Source organism: Amblyomma americanum, chromosome 11, assembly GCF_052857255.1.
Source record: "Amblyomma americanum isolate KBUSLIRL-KWMA chromosome 11, ASM5285725v1, whole genome shotgun sequence".
Classification (NCBI taxonomy): Eukaryota; Metazoa; Arthropoda; class Arachnida; order Ixodida; family Ixodidae; genus Amblyomma; species Amblyomma americanum.
The window spans coordinates 26,998,162-27,018,717 of NC_135507.1; the positions used below are offsets into that span (position 1 = coordinate 26,998,162).

The 20,556-nt window shown below is 49.4% G+C and overlaps 1 protein-coding gene across 3 annotated transcripts in view; it reads right to left on the reverse strand.

Moving 5' to 3' along the window:
- LOC144111199 (chymotrypsinogen A-like) overlaps positions 1 to 18,056 on the reverse strand; it is a 24,427-nt gene extending 6,371 nt beyond the window's left edge. Inside the window, exons 1-6 of one of the 3 annotated variants that reach the window (XM_077644393.1) lie at positions 17,585 to 18,056; positions 7,565 to 7,740; positions 5,261 to 5,344; positions 2,654 to 2,795; positions 1,589 to 1,702; positions 366 to 496 (exon numbers count right to left, since the gene is read on the reverse strand). In XM_077644393.1, coding sequence (XP_077500519.1) covers positions 366 to 496; positions 1,589 to 1,702; positions 2,654 to 2,795; positions 5,261 to 5,344; positions 7,565 to 7,738 — 645 coding nt within the window. In that variant the 5' untranslated portion in view covers positions 7,739 to 7,740; positions 17,585 to 18,056. Of the gene's footprint in view, positions 1 to 365; positions 497 to 1,588; positions 1,703 to 2,653; positions 2,796 to 5,260; positions 5,345 to 7,564; positions 7,741 to 10,927; positions 11,076 to 17,584 lie in introns of those variants that run through there. The other 2 variants (XM_077644392.1, XM_077644394.1) reach the window with 2 other exon arrangements.
- Between the last annotated feature and the right edge of the window lie 2,500 nt (positions 18,057 to 20,556).

The window sequence follows — 20,556 nt, forward strand, 5'->3', positions numbered from 1 at the left end:
TACGATAATCTACCTCCGAACTAAAGAGGAATCTATGTGCCGAGCCAAATGTGAGAGGCAACAAGCGCCACCGACTCAGGGGACAAATAAAGGTTACGTCAGTAGCTCCAAACGATTTACATCATGGTCATGCTATGCGGTGCGTTGCGCACTGCCAGCGTTGCAAGTTTCCTGAAAATGACAGAAGATATGGTTCTCGGCCCTCTGGAAGTTGTTGCTTCTACTGATTCTGCAAGAGCACCCAAAATGTTTGCTTAGGAGCAATCCCCTTGGGCTACACTTTTGACGAAAACTGTACTGCCAGGTATCAGCTATATACTCTTGTCTCCTGACAACGCCGATAGGTGGCGTCCCTGTCGGCGTACCTGCCACGGCCAGCTGTGCGGCACTGCCTCTTCGCCTCCGACGATACGGTCCGCCACCTCGACGGACGGCTCCACGGCGGGGGTGCCGCACGTCGTATTCTTCACCAGCTGCTGGGACCAGCGGTCGACCCCTGCGGAACGCACGCGGTCAACTTCTAGTTATGGCGGATTCACACGACAGTCCGTTCGCCCGCGGCCCGCGCATCACGTGTTCATGCGCCACTAAAAACTGGCCTGCGATCCGACGACGTCAAGCGGATGCGACGGACCAAAAGAGCAGACGACGCGCTGGGTGTACCACTGTTGCCAGATTATTTTAAAGCGTTTGACAACGCTGGTCAAACAGGTTTTTCCTTCCGAAACATGACTGCGATTGAATGGTGCCAGTGCGGCCCATTGTCCAATTCCTCAATGGCCTGGGCCGTCTTGCTAGCCGAGTCGATCACTTCGTTACGGTAGTGAACGCAGTGCAGCTTGTCAAAACAGCGCGCCAGCTCAACGCCACTCAGTGAAATGCGGCAGCCGAAATCCTGGCAAGAGCGGTGGTTGCCAGAGCTGGCGCGCGCATCTTCGCGGGCCGCCGCTAATTCCCGCGAGGGGAGAGGCACTTGGAACTTCCCTGGTTGTCCAGTCCGCGGGCCGACGGCACGCCTCTCGATTTGTTGACGCACGAACACATGATGCGCGGGCCGCGGGCGAACAGTCCGTCGTGTGAATCGGCCATTAGCTACAGAGTCCTTTCAACATGCCACTTGCGGCCTGCCCCTTGCCACCATACCACATGCACGGCATGAACGATTCAGAAACTTGGGTAGTTACGTGAAATATGGAAACAAAGGCTGGTTATCTGTTCTTTGCGCCTTTAAAGCCGGAAGACATGTTGAACTGACCAGATGAAGAGCACCTTTAACAAGGGTTCTCGGCAATTTTTATGGCAGTCGATTCATTAACAGTCAACATAAATGTTAAAACGCATCGAGTTCAGGGAAAACCCGCAAGGTAGGTTTCTTACGCAGCCTTACGCCTGAGCTTGGGTGGGTGCTAATGAGTAATTACTCGCTCATTTCAGTAACTTCAGAAGGAACATGCGCATGCGAGCTACTCCGGACATACCGCGCACTTGCGGCTGTCCTTCAAATTGAAGGCATGTGCTCTTATGGGCCAACTTTGGCTGCACTCTATTAGAGCTCGCCACTACAGGGACTCAACGTGAAGCTGCTTACTGCAGAATTTCTCGTCCGAACCGTCCGGGCAGTCGAACCGTCCATTGCAAACCTGGTTCCTTGGAATGCATTCCGCCGTGCCGCATTGGAACTGCAAGGTGCTGCTGCAGAGGTCTGCACATGAACACAATGCGAAACCATAAACTGAACCCATATCTCTGCACGCATTCTTTTGCATGAGGCTTTTTTTTTTCTCATCGCAGGAATAAACATCTCAAAGCCAGCTAAGTGGATTTGAAAAGTGGATTCATCGCTGTTCACATTCTGGACCTTACGCCTGTTTTGCATTCAAGCGAAAACGCGCCGCGATTTTTATCGCCGCGCCGCAAAAACCTGTTTCGAGCACCTGCGGCGGCTAGAGCGGCCAGAGCAACGTGGTCCCTACAAGTTGGTCATTTTTTGCCTCGCTGCTAAGTCGCTAGATTCTCTCAGTAGCTTTAATTTGAAACAGCCTTTACGGGCAGCGTTACGAAGTACCAGGTTACTTAGTACGCCTGCGCAGACCAGGCTACACAGTAAGATTACGTAGACCACGCTATGAATAAGTGTACAGTATGCATGCAAGCGTGGCTGCCTAACAGCCGAACAGAGAGCTAAAAACTCGCCTCTCTCCCTAGTGAAAAAATCACGATGCAATAACCTCATTCGGTTTGTCACAAAAATGTCATACAGTTATCACATAATTTCATTCCAATTCCATACAAATGTCATTCATTCTTACAATATCATACACGAAGCATACAAATGTCATGCAATGCCGTACAAATTGTGTGACAAAGCCAGTGAGGTTACTGCATCATACAGCTTTTTTTTCAGTGGTCCCGTCATTTTGCTCAAACGCCAGTGTTGTACGCGGAACAGTTAATACAAGGCTGTCCGTGTTTATGGCGCTGTTCTTGCGTCAGAAACTGCATGAGATCGCGAAACGCTCGGCGCGAACGCAACGCCAGGATCTGTATTTTCGTCTCTCATAACTTAGGCAGTTCTCCTAATCATAACGAATTACTAAACTATGGCAACCCGTTAGAGTCGAAAGGAAGAAAGCGTCGAACATGGTGCACCCACCGGCGTCGTTGGTGGCGGAGAAACGGAACCTGAACCCACGGCTACTCTTCATCTTGTCGGTGAGGAAGACGATGGTCACTTCTCGAGAGACGCTCAGGTACGGTTTGGGCAGCACGTCGGAGCACATGGTTGTCACAGTCGACTGAGAGAGAGAAAGAAGGAATGTATTTGGCGACAAGGGATTTTTTTTTTGTATTTAGGAAGCGGCGTCAGCGGTCGCCATTAAAGTGTATTTTCGGGCTTGTCCGGACTCTAGCAAGAAGAGCGTACTGTGTTCAAGGGCGTAGGAAGAGACGAATAAGAAGACAACACTACCCCGCAGTGAATGCAGAAGCCTATAGTTTCGTAATGCGAAAATCAAGATGCCACAGAGAAAATTCAATACAACATGGGTCCAGATATGCAGGGCCATAGACGAGCCCGTTGTAATAATAATAATTGGTTTTGGGGGAAAGGAAATGGCGCAGTATCTGTCTCATATATCATTGGACACCTGAACCACGCTGTCAAGGAAGGGATAAGGGAGGGAGTGAAAGAAGAAGGGAAGAGAGAGGTGCCGTAGTGGAGGGCTCCGGAATAATTTCGACCACCTGGGGATCTTTAACGTGAGCTGACATCGCACAGCACACGGGCGCCTTTGTGTTTTTCCTCCATAAAAACGCAGCCGCCGCGGTCGGGTTCGAACCCGGGAACTCCGGATCAGTAGTCGAGCGCCCTAACCACTGAGCCACCGCGGCGGGTGAGCCCATTATGTACGAGACTGACTTTGTAGAGGTTTGCTCTCAGGCTAGTTGACGCTCAGCTTAAGGGTGATAGAGGGAAGAAGGACGACACGGAAGAACAGACAACCGACGCTGCGAGCGCACAAAAGCTGCGTAGATCAGCCGTTGCATAAAGTTAACATCAGCCTGTCGCGCATGCCAGGACGAAGGATATATGACTTGCTGAAGTCAAAGACGTCATCAGGAGACACAAGGGGTCGTATTTTTGTTAACATTTCTTCCTCCGATTCATTATATTGAGCCCCTCCAACCCTCGACGTCATAGGCGGCTAAGCAGCCGCATATGCTGTCAAGGCAGCTAGCGAGCATGCAGTCTGAGTCTCATGCTCCTTTATCAAAAGGCGCTAGGGTTGAAGTTAAAGTTTAGAGGTTATTAATGAATCCAAACAAAGTTACAAGCGTATAAAGCGAGAGGTCCCATAGTACAAGACCGCGGGTGGGACCTCCCATGACAATAAATTTTAATAAGTAACAAAATAGAAAATACACAACACATTAATTAGCGACGCCGAGAATGAACAGAGATACATAGTGTAATCTGAGCACCGAAATATATAATGCAGGAGAATGTACAATAAAACACTCACAGAAGCCGCGATACATAGGATCAAAGACAAAAAAGAAAAATCACACATTAAAAAGGAAAAGCTTTAATTTGACCTTGAACAACGAAAGCGTATTAGTTTGTTTGATGTCTAAGTTCAAAGAATTCCAAAATGATATGGATGAAAAATGAAGGCATTGTTTCTCGTAGTTAGTTCTGACTTTAGGTAAAAGTTATCACGCAGCGCAAAACGTGTGACGATGTTGCTTATGATCGTGCCGGGAGAAAATATGCTTAGCGCGAACTGATGATGGAGAATCTTAAAGAATTGGATACCAATATTGTAAAACTAACGGTAACTAACGGCAGTGAAGAAAACGAATGAATCGGGGTGGGGGGAATTGTTAAAAAAGAAACGCCGTCATAAGTTGCATATACCACATCTTTCTTCTAATTTCTAAGGTCGAAATAACAAAAGCAAAGGTTTCGATTGTAGTCCAGTTTAATTCACTGCGCCCTTCATCACTCTCTAAAGCAGCGCCAAGAGGAACCTGCCACTATGCAGGGTGGAGGACCTAGAAAGAGTTGAAGGAAAGAGATTTATGGTTTATGGGGGTTTTAACATCCCAAAGCGACTCAAGCTACGAGGGAGGCCGTAGTGAAAGGCTCCGGAAATTTCGACCACCTGAGGTTCTTTAACGTGCACTGACAACGCACAGCACACGGGCCTCTAGAATTTCGCCTCCATCGAAATTCGACCGCCGCGGCCGGGATCGAACCCGCGTCTTTCTGGCCAGCAGCCGAGCGCCATAACCACTGAGCCACCGCGGCGGCGAAAGATAGAGAAAGCATTCCGTTACTAAACTTTATATTATACCAGACCACTTCCCTCTCACTATCCACTGACCGATCGTCTCTGCAATGCATCGTTGAGCTGTAGCAGCCATAGTACGCGACAAAGACAGAACAGCGCAAAGAATAGACCCGAGGGCGAAAAGTACAACACTGATCATAATCCATTGTCACAATAGTGCAATCTCAAAGAATCACGGAGGGACGCGTCGGGCGGGAATGATCACAGTGTGGATCACAAGATTCGAAGGGGTGCAGCTGAGGATTGCGGCCATGTATTCCTTTTCACGCGCTTCGAGAGATCCAAGTGCGTGCGCCGCGTTGCACCACATCTGGCGTGGCCGGGCCGGTAACAGAGGAGCACACGTTTTTCGCCGCCCTCGGGTTTCACACTGCGCATGCGCGCGAAAGGTACAAAGAGGGACGCACCCCGGACTCCCTGATCAGGACGATGTCGGTGCTGCACTGGGAGCTCGTCTCCAGGTCGAAGGCTTCGAAGTCCAGGCGTATCCTCTGCAGCAGGAACGAACAGGAGACATGCAATTCTAAGAACCGTCTCTTCAAGCCATAGCTGTGTCACAGACATTTCATTCGAGTTACTATTTCTATCAACTTCACGCCCCTGTATGTATAGGTTCAAAAGTGGTCTTCCATTCGCATTTACTTGTTCCTTGTTATTGTAGCGAAAGCTACATTGGCCACGAACTCGCAGTTTCGCCGTGCTCGCACCGCACCACGTGACCAACCACGTGACTGGTCACGTGACCAACGGCGTGACTAACCACGTGACAACAACTAGGCAGACTAACCTGGACTTGCAATCAAGGTTAGCCAAGGCCACGGAGCAAGACTATACAGGAGGTGAAACTCCCGTCTGCGCGAGCAAGCGCAGGCGACCTGATAAAGTCACAATTGTGTGCGGCGACGGGGGCGCATGCAGTGGCGGCGCATGCAGTGGCGGCGCCTTGCGGCGCCTTGCAGCGCCCGGGCAGGCGGCTCCGGCGGGCTCTCCGGCAGCGCGCGCTCAAAGCAGACGACAAGCAGACGAAACGGGTGTTTGCTTCAGCGGGCACGCCGTGACGTTGTATTTCAGTAGTTTCTTTCCAGGCCGCCAGGCGCCGCCAGCAGGATAGTGGCACCGCGGGCTTGTGACCTTTTCTGGTCGCCGCAGACGGCGGAGTTTCCACTCTTATAGTCTTCCTCCGTGGCCAAGGCTAACCAAGCTATGCCTTAACTTTCGCTACGTATATCCTGGCATAGCCGAGCTAAGCCACTGCCAATTTTTTCTGTCAAACTTTTACAGCGATAGCTGTTGACGGTCCGTTTCCCTGTTATGCGGCGTCAGCGTCTTTGGCGTAACGCCGCACCACACTGATTGATCAGCAGGCAATGGCGTCTCACATGACGTCACTGCAACGCCTCACGCTGATTAGCAGGAATGAAATGACGTCGCGCATGACGTCACGACAACGCACAACGCTGAGTCGTTGGAACACAACGACATCACTAGTGACGGTATGATGACCTCACGCGCACTCTGCCAAAGAACAAGACGAAAAATAAGAATGAATAAACGATATTACTCGCAGTATAATTAATAAGGGAGTAATTACTCATTGGCGTCCACCCAAGCGCAGCCATACGGCTGCAAAGGAAAGCTGTACAGCTTTCCCAGAAACTTCGCAGTTAAAGAAAAATTCGTCCTGCTCAGGGGTTCGAACCCGAGACCACCGCTACACCGGAGTAGTCGCTCTACCAACTGAGCTTACCGGGACGGCAAGCTTATCGTAGGGTGAGAGCGAATTGATCAATAACTCGAAGTGGGAACAGTGTTGGTCAAATGTTTAGGGGAAACATCTGACTTAACATTTGACCAACACACACACACACATATATATATATATATATATATATATATATATATATATATATATATATATATATATATATATATATATATATATATATATATATATATATAATCTTTTTCCAGCAAATATTTTCAGCTGACGGTGTAACCTTGCATTGCAGCCATATGAAAGCTCTGGTGTAGATGTTAATGCGCAAATTGCGACCTTGATTTAAACGTATTGCACGTTGTGGAATTTCACGAAATACATTACAATGAACACGTATTCGTGAAGATTTTCTTTTTTTACTCCGTCTTAATTAAAACGTATTACAGTCGGCGATAACAACCTTACACTACTCTTCTGATTTGGTGTGAAAGCACTATTCCGATGGGTAAACCCTAAGCAAGATCTTGCGATGTTTTCATGCTTGTGGTGGTTGTGGTTTGTGCCAAGTGAAATAAATGAATAAAAATAAATAAAATAAATACCCAAATGGGATTCGAACCCGCGGAGGCGCAACAGTTCAACAGTGCGCTCTCGCGCCGTGCCCAGCGCACCCACCGGTTACGCCGACGCGTAAGCCAGGGACGAGCACCTAACAGCTATCGCTGTAAAAAATGTGCTTTTACACAATACTTCGTGCTTAGAAATGCTAAATCTCCAGCCATTTTTTGTTTTTTGTAATCAGTATTACGTGCACACCCCCAGTTATCTGCATACGCGAACCTCTTCTTTAAAGCTGAGATCTAGGCGAGTTGATTCCTAAAGTCAAAGGGCAAAAAATACAATAAATAAGTAGTCGGAAAAGAACCGCATATACGAACGCTCTCTGCAGTGCTTTGTCTGTGATTCTTATCTGTAAAGGTGAGGAACTACATACATTGTACCTCCTCGGCGCTTGGATCGTAACCGCGCCCCGGAATTCGTGGTCCGCCCTCCGGCCCGTCGAGAATCCCGGAGTCTCCACCACACCGGAGAGGCGGCCGCCAATCTGCAAGTTTACTCCTTTGCGAAGCGAGACTGTCGCCAAGTGCTGAGCTTTGGAGGAAGCCATAACTGCGAAAGATACCACGAATCGGCCGCGATTTGTCATCCGTCAAATAGACTCGACCATACCCGTGTCCAACCAGCCATCTTACCGGTACTCATCTATGGGGCCGAAACATAGATTATAACGAAAAGCGTTCAATTTAAATTGAAGACAGCGCAGCAAGATATATGGGAAAGAAAAAATTACCCGTGGTTTAACTCTGTTGTACTAATACTCCGTTCCATACATCAGATGCAACGCTATGAAAGGTGCGGAAGTAGTCCGCACAGAAAAATAAAGGGAGCCGTGTTACTCCGCACCTGTTCTGTCTAGTGGTCTAAGGCACTAGAAAGCGACAGCATGTCGTCAGCAATAAGAGTGCATTTAATCAAGCTCATGATGTCATGTAATAAGCCTGCAGGCAAAGCATTGACTATGTTTCGTTCAGCACAAGGAACGCACTACTTTTTGGTCGCGGATGCAGGCAGCGCAAACAAGTGGCGCGTGCAGCTGGCGCCCAAGGGCGGGATATATAGGGCGATCGAGTCACGTGGTCTGCGGAGCGGCGAAATCCGCTGCGCCGGCGGTCGGAGCGGCGGCGAGGTGAGCGGCGCAACTGTGGCGAGTCATGGCATGACGTCATGCCGCACCTCCAATTTAGAGGTAACAGCGCGACGCCAGTGACCTTAAAATATGGGTGTAACGTTGACAGACAGGAATAGAGAAGAAAGGGTCAGGGAACAAACGCGAGTTAATGGAGCCCTGCTCGAAATCAAGAAAAAAAAATGGGCTTGGGCAGGGCATGTAATGCGAAGGCAAGGTAACTGAGGTTCATCAAGGGTAACGGACTGGATTCTAAGCAAAGGCAAGCGTAGCAGGGGGCGGCAGTAAGTTAGATGGGCGGATGAGATTAGGAACTTCTGCGGGGATAAGGCGGCCGCAGCTGGCACAGGACTGGCTTAATCGGAGAGATACGAGCGAGGCCTTTGCCCTGCAGGGGGCGTAGTCAGGCTGATGATGCTGAATTAGGTCGACGAGAGGATTTCACAAAATGAAAAACTCCCGGAATTTCTACTGCTCCGTGTGAGGAAGAGGTGATAGCGACATCTATATACACTTCCGGGTTCGCGTGAAGGCAGAAGAGGTGAGCCGAATCGGTATTGCATCGCTTTAAGATAACAGCGCAAAAGACGTTTGACAAGAATTCCAATAGTAGATAACACAGGCCTTTGTTCTTTCCCTGTACAGCGCTATTCGCTTACAACCACGCAAGAACAAATGGTCTCGCCGTTTGCTTCGTCTTTCGACATGTGATTAACGAAGTATGAAGGCGTTTTTTTTTCTGTGTGCAGCTAAGTGCCACGCAGCCGGTAGACGCTGCTCGCGGTCTGTCTTTTAGCAGTATATCTTTACTTTTTTGAATGCAGATTTTGTTACAGCTTATTCTAAGCTGACCATCGAAAAGAATCGGCTTCAGATAAATACAACGCCCATGTTCTCTGTACACTTTTGTCTTTCGTGTCGTCTGTCTAAACATTCCGTTACTTCAGCTGCTGATGCCAAGGTCGCGGGTTCATTCCCGGCAACGCCGGCCGTATTTCGATAGAGGCGAAATGCGAAAACTTCCGTGTGCTGTGCGATGTCAGCGCACGTTAAAAAACCTCAGGTGGTCTATAAACCCGGAGCCATCCTCTTCGGCGTACCTCATAGCCAATATATGTCGCTTCGGGACATTACACCCCAAAATTTACAATTTTTAATTTCATTCACTCCTTGCAACAGGTCTAATCCTTGTCATCATCACAGCGTTCTTGTTTTCTTTAATAGGCGGTACTAAGATGTCACTTGGACGGTCTGCAAGGAAGGCCATTAATTTCGGCATCTCATTTATTCGTTCAGTATTTACTGCCAACACTGACAATCTCTTTCAACTTTACTGAGCTGACACGTCTCTAATTCAAATCCTTCCTCAAGCAGTCGCGTTCCTCACCCTGAAAACGTTGGAACCTATAGGGAAATTTGAATGCCCCTGAATTTTCTTCTACCGGTGTAGCATATGCTGTTAGCCGGTGTTTATGTCGAATTCATATTACAGAAGTAAAAAGTAAAATAGATCGTTAAATGCCGTAAGACGAAGTTATCCAAGGTAGCACGGTTTCACGGGAGTGTGTATTCTCTTTGTCAAGAGTAATCAAGGTTATGGTTTTTTTTTTCTGAGCCGTGTATTACAGAGAACGTATGGCATCCCTTCACCTCTAAATCCGTGTAAGCTAAGGAAGACCCTCGTCCTCACGATACAAGGCCTTTTGGCCCTTAGAGGTTTGTGAGAGCTCCACTGTACGGCTTGAATGCAAACGCCGTTGTCTGAATACTTTCGGCAAAGACTGTACATACCACTGACACGACTCGAATCCGGGTTTTTCATACGTCCTCTCTGCGCATGCGCGCCTCTCCTCCTCCAGCTCCACTGGTTGAAAACAAACTGCCAGCTCCTACTGCCATGCGCAGTTAATGTTAGTGACAGGCGCACGCGACAGATGACGGCAGCTGTCAAACACACCACCTGCCACTTCGCAGGCGCACTTGGCGGCTCGTGGAACCGGATCGAGCCTCCATCTCCCATGTGCGCTTGTTTTTAACCAATAATAAAAAGGTTTTTGACGCCAACCTAGAGGACGCCACACCCCGTGAAAAAGGCGGATTCTGCCTTTTTGCAAGTTTGTATAAAATGGAAAAGGCCAACGTCCGCAGCATGTCACGTGTCAATGACGCGGAAATTAGGCGTTGAAGGCAGGCAAGCAGGCTGACGTAGAACGCGAAACTAATGGCGCATTGGGAGAAGCTGTGCCCGCAAAAGAAGCAATGAAACCAGGCGGCGGCGATACCGACAAGCACATTTGAATTCTGTCGCTATCAGAATGACGTACCGAGGCTGTTCGCCGAGCTCTATTAAAGCTTGGCGCAGAATCTTCTAGATAAAGCGTGTACACTGCCGTGAACAGCCTTGAACAGCAACGTAGTCTTTCGCACCTGAGCGGGATTATTCGCAAACAGTTAGGTTACGTCTGACGAAGTTAATGGAAATATTCGTAGGCTATAATCAAACTACCTGCACATTATACTTATACTGTCGCCGAAAGCCTATTCACTCTTAGAAACATGGCATGGACGTATAATTTCAAGTCGGCAAAGTGAGCGGAAATTAAAACTTACCGGCAGCCAAAACGAGGCCCAGCAGTAAGCGTTGCATGGCTGTGTGTTATCCGCGTCTTGACATGTGAATACAGGCGCAGTCTATTGTTCGGCCTTTTATACGTGAGCTCCAGGTCTATCGGGTACGGATGCATCGCGATCTCTATCAGCGACTCCTGCGTGGACACAAGCCTGGGGCCACGACCTACTTTTGTCCACACGGGAGTCACTGACTGAAGTGACTCGGTGGTAAGGTCGAGGTGACAGGGCGTCGAGGGTGACAGCGGGTTGTGACGCAATGTGCCTGCTTTTTTCACGTTCCTTGATTTTACCAGACACGAAACTCTGAATCAAAATCTGGGCATAACCTGCAGCTGGTGCCTGAAGTTTAGCAGATAGTGGTGCCACCTATGAATGGGCTGTGAGCTGACGGCAGCGCCTTGCATTTCTTGTTTGCTTACCATAACAGTGTTCTGAACAGCACTGAGCAGTTATCACAAAATCCATAGATGGCGTGATAATCTGCTAATCGCTGTATTAGACTTGGCACAGTACAGGGTGTTGAAACATGCACATTATGGGGAGTTACGCAACTGACGCCATTGAGGAGGCGTGAGTTCTCCGCGATAGCGTGAGTGGGCGGTTCCGTTGTGCATTGTCTACAGCGCCCTTCAGCGATTAGACCAGGATTTCTTCGCTAAGCGAACACGCGGACGTTGTGTCGATGATGAAGGACATGCCGGACAATGGACTACGCGATACACCTTAAAAAAAAGCGAGAGCTGCCGTTTTGACGACGCAGTTTCAAATGCCGACACCAAAAGAGCAAGGGCACCAAGTCATAACTGCGACGACTGCGCTGCGGTTTCCAAGGCCTCGATTTACAAAAAACTGGAAAACAAAAGGTTGTTTGAAATGTTTACCATACATGACACCAACGTTTAGCGATGCTATAATGCATGTGTCCGTCGTCCGATGTGGACTCGCTGGGATGCCATGAAAAGGGAAATGGCATCACAGCGGGTTGCCCAGCCGCGGTGGCTCAGTGGTTAGGGCGCTCGACTACTGATCCGGAGTTCCCGGGTTCGAACCCGACCGCGGCGGCTGCGGTTTTATGGAGGAAAAACGCTAAGGCGCCCGTGTGCTGTGCGATGTCAGTGAACGTTAAAGATCCCCAGGTGGTCGAAATTATCCCGGAGACCTCCACTGCGGCACCTATCTCTTCCTTTCTTCTTTCACTCCCTCCCTTATCCCTTCCCTTACGGCGCGGTTCAGGTGTCCAACGATTTATGAGACAGATACTGCGCCATTTCCTTTCCCCAAAAAAACAATTATTATTATTATTATACCGGCGGATAATCGAACAGCGGAACTTCTGATCGGGAGCTGCGGGCTCGCCGCCTTTCGACTGCCGTTGCAACAAGATGTGTATAACTTATTGATTGATTGATGGCTATTTCTGCGCGCGCTATTGCTGTGTCGTTGAGTAATTTAAGGCTACATAAGCCTGAATGAATTAATGAATAAATCAATTAATAAACATTTGTTGGCATAAGCGGTGAATGGAGCTATTGCAGATGGGGCCCTTAGCCCAGGGCCCCTGTGGCTTCTGCTGACTTCTTGGCGATGGAGAGCAGGGCCTCCTGGTCTCCCAGGGAGACGCTTCATGTCCTAGTACTGCTCCAAGGCCGCATCAGGCGGCTAAAGGTGGTTGGATTTGTGAGGACATGTCCATGTGATATAGATGAAGAGGCGGAGGTTGTTGCAGCTAGTGGTGGAGTTAGCATCTGATATGGGTGAAAGTAGGGGTGTAGCCACGCCAAATAAATGCATCTATGTATATAGTGTTGGCTGAAGGCGACGGAGATTAGGATACATGAGGGTCTCAACTTGTCGGAGAAGGTAGGGGTCTCCCGGGATAGGTGTTTGTGGGACGGAGGTATACTCTCATTAGAGTTTACAGGGTGATATTTAAGCTTTAGAGATTTCTTCGAAATTAGTCGTTTAGAGGAACGTGAAATCCACCTCTGCACATAAGTTATGCTGCAAGGAGGGGGGAAAGCACATAATAAACTAAAGTCTATCAATAAACTTTTTGTGCCTATGGTAAGGTGGCATACTTATACTGGAAACTTAGAGGCTGTCGTATTCCTAAACACAATTACATTTGGTAGAATTCACACAGAACGCTGGCGTTCCAAGATGTTCGGTTCCAAATGTTCGATAAGCTCGATCCGTGTAACTGCGCATGAAGGGCGGTGACGCGCGAAACTATACTTCCGGTGAGACGAGATGTTTCGTCTGCTCGAAATTCACGAAATCTATGTCCTTGCAACCGTTCTCCATGAGGTTCCCTACACAGTAAATATTCCATGCTGTCTGAAGTATAATGAAGCCGAATAAAAATTTCGACATGCTTTCAATTAACTGAAAACCGATTTTCTGAATTAGGTGAGCGCTTTCAAAATTAGTTTTCGTTGTAACACCTCAAACCAGCAAACAACAATGCAGTAAAAAACAATAATTTATTTTAATGCGAGAACATTAGGAGGGCTATTACGACGGAAACATATCCGAGGTCGGAGTGTGTGTGAAGCCACACCCTGCCAATCATGGCAGGTGGTGTTTCGGGGAATTTGTCTCTCCTGCCACTGTCCCCTTTCCCTTCTTCACTTGTGGTAGAGAAGAGAGAGACTTGGTGAAAAAACAGCGCACAAGCAGACACAGACAGAAAGAAGGGACAAGATGCAAAACCAACTAGCCCATTCAGCTGCTTTACTGACAAGAGAGAGACGCCGGACTAAGAATGACTTATCAAAAATTACAATGACTGAGAAGAAAATGACTCAGACCACAGGAAGCCGTGCAAGAAAGACAGCCTCCCGAAAAACTATCTGCGCAAAATTGAGGCTTTCGGGACCTATTCCTTCTTCGCACTGCTTGCGATGAGCCGCCTGTGTTTTACAAGCCCCACCGGTGGCCGTGTTTGAAACAACCACCTGCGGGGGTAGTGGTGCATCGTTTAACCGCTGCACCTCTGCTATGAGGACCTGCCGAGATGTACCCATGTGAAACACTTTGAGTAGGTACCACAGCCGAAATTAAATAAACAACAACAACCGGAGATCCAACAGTGGGAGACGCAATTGGTACATACCAATAATTCCACGTGGAATCAGAACTGGAATTGATTGGCGAGTAAAAGAAGAATGCTGCCTCCTCCCCTCCGCATCAGCCCACCAATTGATCGCTCCAATAATAATAATTGGTTTTGGGGGAAAGGAAATGGCGCAGTATCTGTCTCATATATCGTTGGACACCTGAACCGCGCCGGAAGGGAAGGGATAAAGGAGAGAGTGAAACAAGAAATGAAGAGAGAGGTGCCGTAGTGGAGGGCTCCGGAATAATTTCGACCACCTGGGGATCTTTAACGTGCACTGACATCGCACAGCACACGGGCGCCTTAGCGTTTTTTCCTCCATAAAAACGCAGCCGCCGCGGTCGGGTTCGAACCCGGGAACTCCGGATCAGTAGCCGAGCGCGCTAACCACTGAGCCACCGCGTCGGGTCGGGTAGGATTGCAAGTTCTTATTTCACGATGCCACTAGCAACAGTTGTGAAACGGAGAGAAGCTTTTCTTGTCGACTATTTTTGTCAACAAACCGACGCTCCTCTTAGGACTAGAAGCGGCCGAATCGTCACTCCGAATGATAAAAAAATAAAACGAATTTATTATCCCTGTGTTTTCTTACAGCCGAGACGAGACGAAGCGAAAGCCCAGAGGCCCATTTATGGCTGACGAACGTACAGAAAACGGCAGTAACAACGACGAATTCAGTTCGCGAGGCGAGGGGCCCTGCTTCGAAGAGAGCCGCCATTTTGGAAACGATGTTTGAACGTACGCAAGAGTCGCGCGCGCTGAACTCGGGAAACTGCGCACGTTACGCGAGCGTACACCCGGCCAATTCTTAAAAAGTGCGGCGCGAGCGTCGACCAAACTGTTTGTCAGCGCCTTATCACTGCGTGGAGCGGCGAAGCCCGCGAGAATAACCTCGCGCGCGCAGGTTTGCCCACGCTACGATTGTCGTCTGCTAGGCTCTTCCCGCTAACGTGACACAACCCCGGCGAGAAGAACCGCGCGCGCGCAGGTTTGCCCACGCTACGATTGTCGTCTGCTAGGCTCTTCCCACTAACGCGACACAACCCCTGCCGTGTTCCACTCTCCCCCGGCTGATGACAGCGGCGTAATGGAAAAAAAAAAAAGCATCGAACGACAGGGTGGGCAAATGTCGCTAGCTTTTACTCGGATGCACAATTCACTAGGAGGGCATCATTGGTGACAATGCAGCTAGGGTTGTGTATAAAATGCGGTCGCTCCGTCGAGTTTTATTCAGTACCTGCGAGAATGTTGGTTGGTTGGTTTAGGGGTTTTAACGTCCCAAAGCGACTCAGGCTATGAGGGACGCCGTAGTGGAGGGCTCCGGAAATGTCGACCACCTGGGGTTCTTTAACGTGCACTGACATCGCACAGTAGACGGGCCTCTAGAAGTTGGCCTCCATCGAAATTCGACCGCCGTGGCTTGCCTGTGAGAATGTGGTATCACTGTGAGGTATTAAAACTAACTGTTTTCACTTTTGTAGCTATGACGCAAGCTGCACCCAGGTCGTAAAATTGGGCGGTCCGAGGAGTGTCAATGTCTGGGGAGTTGTCACCAAAGAAAGAGCTCAAGCCCATCTATCGGATTCCCGGTTGTTTCTGCTCGGACGCGTACACTGAAGCTCCTTCCCAGCTTGATTGATGGCTCTTTCAAGGACGGTTCCTTTTATCTGCAACAAGACCTTTCCCCTATCCGCACTGCCCCATCTGTGAAGGCTCACCTAGAGCAAGCTGGCGTCATGACTCTCCCATGGCCGCCGCAACAAGCCGACCTCAATATAACTGAGAATGTGTGGGGAGTGATGAAGATAAATCTATCAAGAATGGGCCTGCATCATGCGACTTCCGTCCAACTCTGGGAAGACGTCAAGAGGGAGTGGGAATCGCATAAAAGCCGACCCGAACCTCGTGCCAGCTCTACACGAGTCACTACACCGACGCATGGCTGGGGTTGTTCAGTCGGATGGCCATCTCGTGCCTTCCTGACTAAGCACGAGTGCGCTAGAACTCACGAAAACGCCATCACATGAAAGGTGGAGAAAGTGACTCAATAAAGTCCCTGACTATGCATCAACATCCAAAGAGGCGTCTTCCTTCTTTTTCGTAAAACGCAGCATTTGTCCTCTTTTGCTTGTTTTGTTTATAGTTTATAGGGTTTAACGTCCCAAAGCAACTCAGGCTATGAGGGACGTCGTAGCGCAGGGCTCCGGAAATTTCGACGACCCGGGGTTCTTTAACGTGCACTGACATCGCACAGTACACGGGCCTCTAGAATCTCGCCTCCATCGAAATTCGACCGCCGTGGCCGGGATCGAACCCGCATCTTTCGGGCCAGCAGCCGAGCGTCGTAACTACTGAGCCACCGCGGTGTTTTGTTTATAGTTTTCCCTCATATGCCTAATCACCCATTAAATGCTGGCAAAAAATGCGATCTAGCTATGCGTGCCTCTGCTATCTCGTTTCGGCCAGCAATGTGCCCGCAGTCATGAAGGGATCTGCAACAGCTACAGCAACAATGGCCATACCTTACGCTTGTGTTGCCCTGCACTTTAAACACCCGGGAGCGTCTCCAATGCGGCCTTCATCATGGAAGGTCTGAGTAATCCTATTAACTGTTGCCTTTCTCGCACCAACTTCTTGGATCCGTGGGGACATTCTTCTTGCTGCTAGACAGCTCGTGGAAAAAAACTCGACGGGACGATTGCAAGTTATACACAACCGTAGCTGCGTTGTCACCGCTGATGCCTTCGCAGGGGATTTTTCGGCCGAGTAAAATCTAGTGACATGCCTAAAACGTTATCACATATTTGCCCACCCCGTCGTTCGATGCTCTTTTTCGTCCCCATGACGCCGCTGTCATCAGCCGTGGGAGAGGAGAACACAGCCGGGGTTGTGTCGCGATAGTGGGAAGAGCCTAGCAGACGGCAATAGCTGTGCGGGCAAACTTGCGCGCACGCGATTAATCTCGCCGGCTTCGCCGCTCCGCGCCGTGATAAGGCGCTGATAAGCAGTTTGGTCCACGCTCGCGCGTAAAGAATTGGCCGGGTAGGGTTCGATATGAAATAGCCTTTGGCGCATGCGCACTTTAAAGCAAACTATCACATACCCCCATGAATGCTAGACCTGCACCGCGAGCAGCATGAACAGAGTAGGCTAAAGCAACCAGAACCACCTCTTTAGAATAGAGTTCCTAGGCGAAAGAGTTAAACTGCAACAAAACAAATCCGTCCAGTAATGCGCATATCAAACCTAGTCGATCCCGCGAACGAGTGCGACTACAACAAGATCAGTACGCTACGAAATGCGCGCAACATGAAAGCTACAACTGCAGAACCTAGCAGAGACAGCAGCTTGAACGGTTTCATGGTACTTAAGACAGCAAGAAGCGCTGCTTTCGTCGCCCGCGAACGGACGAGTCCATCTACAACCATGCCGAACGAAATTTACTGCGAAGACTGCAGTCACACCAAATCCTCCTAGGAAAAAAAAACACGACTGACAACTGAAGAATGGCCACTCACCTCACAGAGACGTGGTTCCAGCCCATTATCAAAGTTTGCCCGGCTGATACTGTGCAGCCAAACCTTTCGGGGAGCCGCGTTGCTTTTTACGGGCGGAATGACACAAGAAACCTTTCCCACTGCCCCCTAGGTTGTTGCGCCCGATAAGCGCAACAGAAGTTCGGCATCGCCGCCGTCAAAGCTAAGAAAACGCTTCCCGCCAAAACTCTGTCGCAGACGAAGACAACGCAGCGCGATTCCTACCCACACGAATGGCGCCGGCGTCTGCTGCAGAACAAAAAAAAAAAGTGCACGCTAGCACGTGACTACGGCGCCTCGACCAATGGGAGGCTCCATTTTCTGGTGGCGCGCTAGGAGAGGAGAGAAGCCGGAATGCCTCCAAAGCTTTTCGTTACTTTTGCTTCATTCAGCGAGTTTAGATTGGCCAATTGGATATTGGCCACGCGCTCCCATGTTCATCGTTAGAGATGGCGCCTGTACACTTTACTCTTCACGCTGACTGGATGCAGCGGAGACCCGGAATAAGGCGGGCCTCATGCATGCTCTGTGCTTCCGAGTAGGCTTCACCATTGTCACGTGATGCTTCCTCCAGAGCTTTCTCTTCGTCCATGCATCCTCATAGCATGCGGGCGCACAAAATTTCTTTTGCGCGTGCGCAGAAACGCGCTCACGTATTTATATAAAGAAATAGTAGTAATGAGCCAGCCTTGATGGCATGTAGCAAGATGTGATCGAATCGTTCAAATAAGAACTACTACTTTGATGCTGAGGCCTCAATGCTTTCGACGCCTCACTTTTGTCGGGGTGCAGTCTCGTTAAGCCTGCGCCATCTTGCGCTAAGCAAAAATACAGAAACGGGATATTGCGGGTGTGCTGTAAGCAGAGCTCCCGCACCTTCCTGCATGCCACGTTTCTCAACCAGACATCAATCGTCGCGTTGGGTACAGGCCCACTCACCGCGGTTCGAGATCGCCAATCCGAAGCTGCTTCAGGATTAAAATCAAGGCCCCGGTGGCGGGCTTGAAATTCACACTAAAGTTCACTTGGGTTTAATCCAATTCGATGCTCGAATCTCCGGCTCTCAAGATTTTATGCCTATCAAGGCGGATATACAAGGAGAACGTCACGTGGTGGAAAAGACCACGAATTCTGCGTTGCTTTCTCGTCATGGCCTGTGAGTGCGCAGCGCCCTTAGCTGAAACGTCGCGTATCTTCTCTATCGCAGACGCTTCCGCGGTTGTGAACTCTGCAACAGTCTTTGGTGAAAATCTTCTGCGCCGCTATTTCAGCCCCGTACAAGGTTCTTCGTCGGCTAGGTGAACTGGACCATGGGGAACCTGCGCTGCCAAGGTGGCACTGAAATTGTTCCGTCCGGTGACTCTAAACTGCTTTTGTCCGCCGTTTGGGCCGCTGCAAACGTGAGAACACATTCTGCGCGATTAGATACCCGCGTTTGGCTGACAGCATTCATTGCCTAGCTTCTCTCGGCGTAGCCCAGATAGCTGACGCACGGCACGTGCGCCTTCGACAGAGCGCGGAGGCTCACGCCAATAAGCGCCTGAAGGTGGCGCGGAAGAGTACTAATAGTACTATTCAAAACTGCTTGCTCTTCTCGCTAGGCAGTGTGTTATGGCGCTGCAATCGGCACCGCAAACTTCAGCGCAACTTCCCCATGAAGTCGCCCATGAAGAAATAACTGCATCCCAACGAAGCCGCGTACGACCACAAGTTGCCCATGTCGTCCGTCTATAGCCCTATTATGCGCGCTAAAGGACGCCGTGTTTCCACTCTCGGTGCTTATTGTACAGAGTCCATTTTCTAGTCACATTATTTGTTTTAAAGCATCGGGTCGACGCTTCATTGAGAGGAGAGTAATTGCGCGAATCTTTGTACTGTTTGTTTGATCATTCTTAAAAGCTGCCGGCGCGCGGCTTTATCGCTTCATTTAGTGATGTTAGACGCGACCAGATTTATCTCGATTGATCGCATGCAGCCGGAGGTGATTTTACGCTGTTCTAGACTGTTGCGGTAGATTTGCAGGCCGTATCTCGAAAGCTCGCTATCAGCTTTAAAGTGAACACGGCCGAAAGCGGCGGTCATTAATTATGTTCGACGACCGCCGAGTACGCCTGTTGCTTTTCGCCGCGGCCAAGTGATTGTGGGCGCAGGTCAGCCCCAATAAAGTTTCATTTGGAAACATTCTTTCGCTGTCTTTTTCACTACCTGAACTGCCGTCACCACTATGTGAAAATCTTCTAGGTCAAAGAAGTGGGGCCTAGAGATCCTCGAAGGAGATGTTGGCTAGAACTGCCATGGACATTTCTTAAAAGGGCCTATACATAAATCATTTACAGTGAATTAATTAATTATTATTATTAATTGGTTTTTGGAGGGAAAGGAAATGGCGCAGTATCTGTCTCATATATCGTTGGACACCTGAACCGCGCCGTAAGGGAAGGGTAAAGGAGGGAGTGAAAGAAGAAAGGAAGAGAGAGGTGCCGTAGTGGAGGGCTCCGGAATAATTTCGACCACCTGGGGATCTTTAACGCGCACTGACATCGCACAGCACACGGGCACCTTAGCGTTTTTCCTCCATAAAAAACGCAGCCGCCGCGGTCGGGTCCGAACCCGGGAACGCCGGATCAGTAGTCGAGCGCCCTAACCACTGAGCCACCGCGGCGGGGCCGTGAATTCATGTGGCGAACTTGTTTTTCTGCAATCCCGCCACTTCTGTGGTACACTGCATAACTGCAGCTGAAACGACTTAAAAAAATTAAATTGAAGGTGGTAATAGAAGCGACAAGCCTTTTTTTTACTTAATAAGCTGACTAAAGTGGCCTACGTCACCTCTCCATCCGGCCTGCTAAGGGATGCAGCCGCAGACCTTAAAAAAAAAAACGCTGGTTTTTTGGGGAAAGGAAAGGACGCAGTATCTCTCTCACATCTCGGCGGACACCTGAACCGCGCCGTAA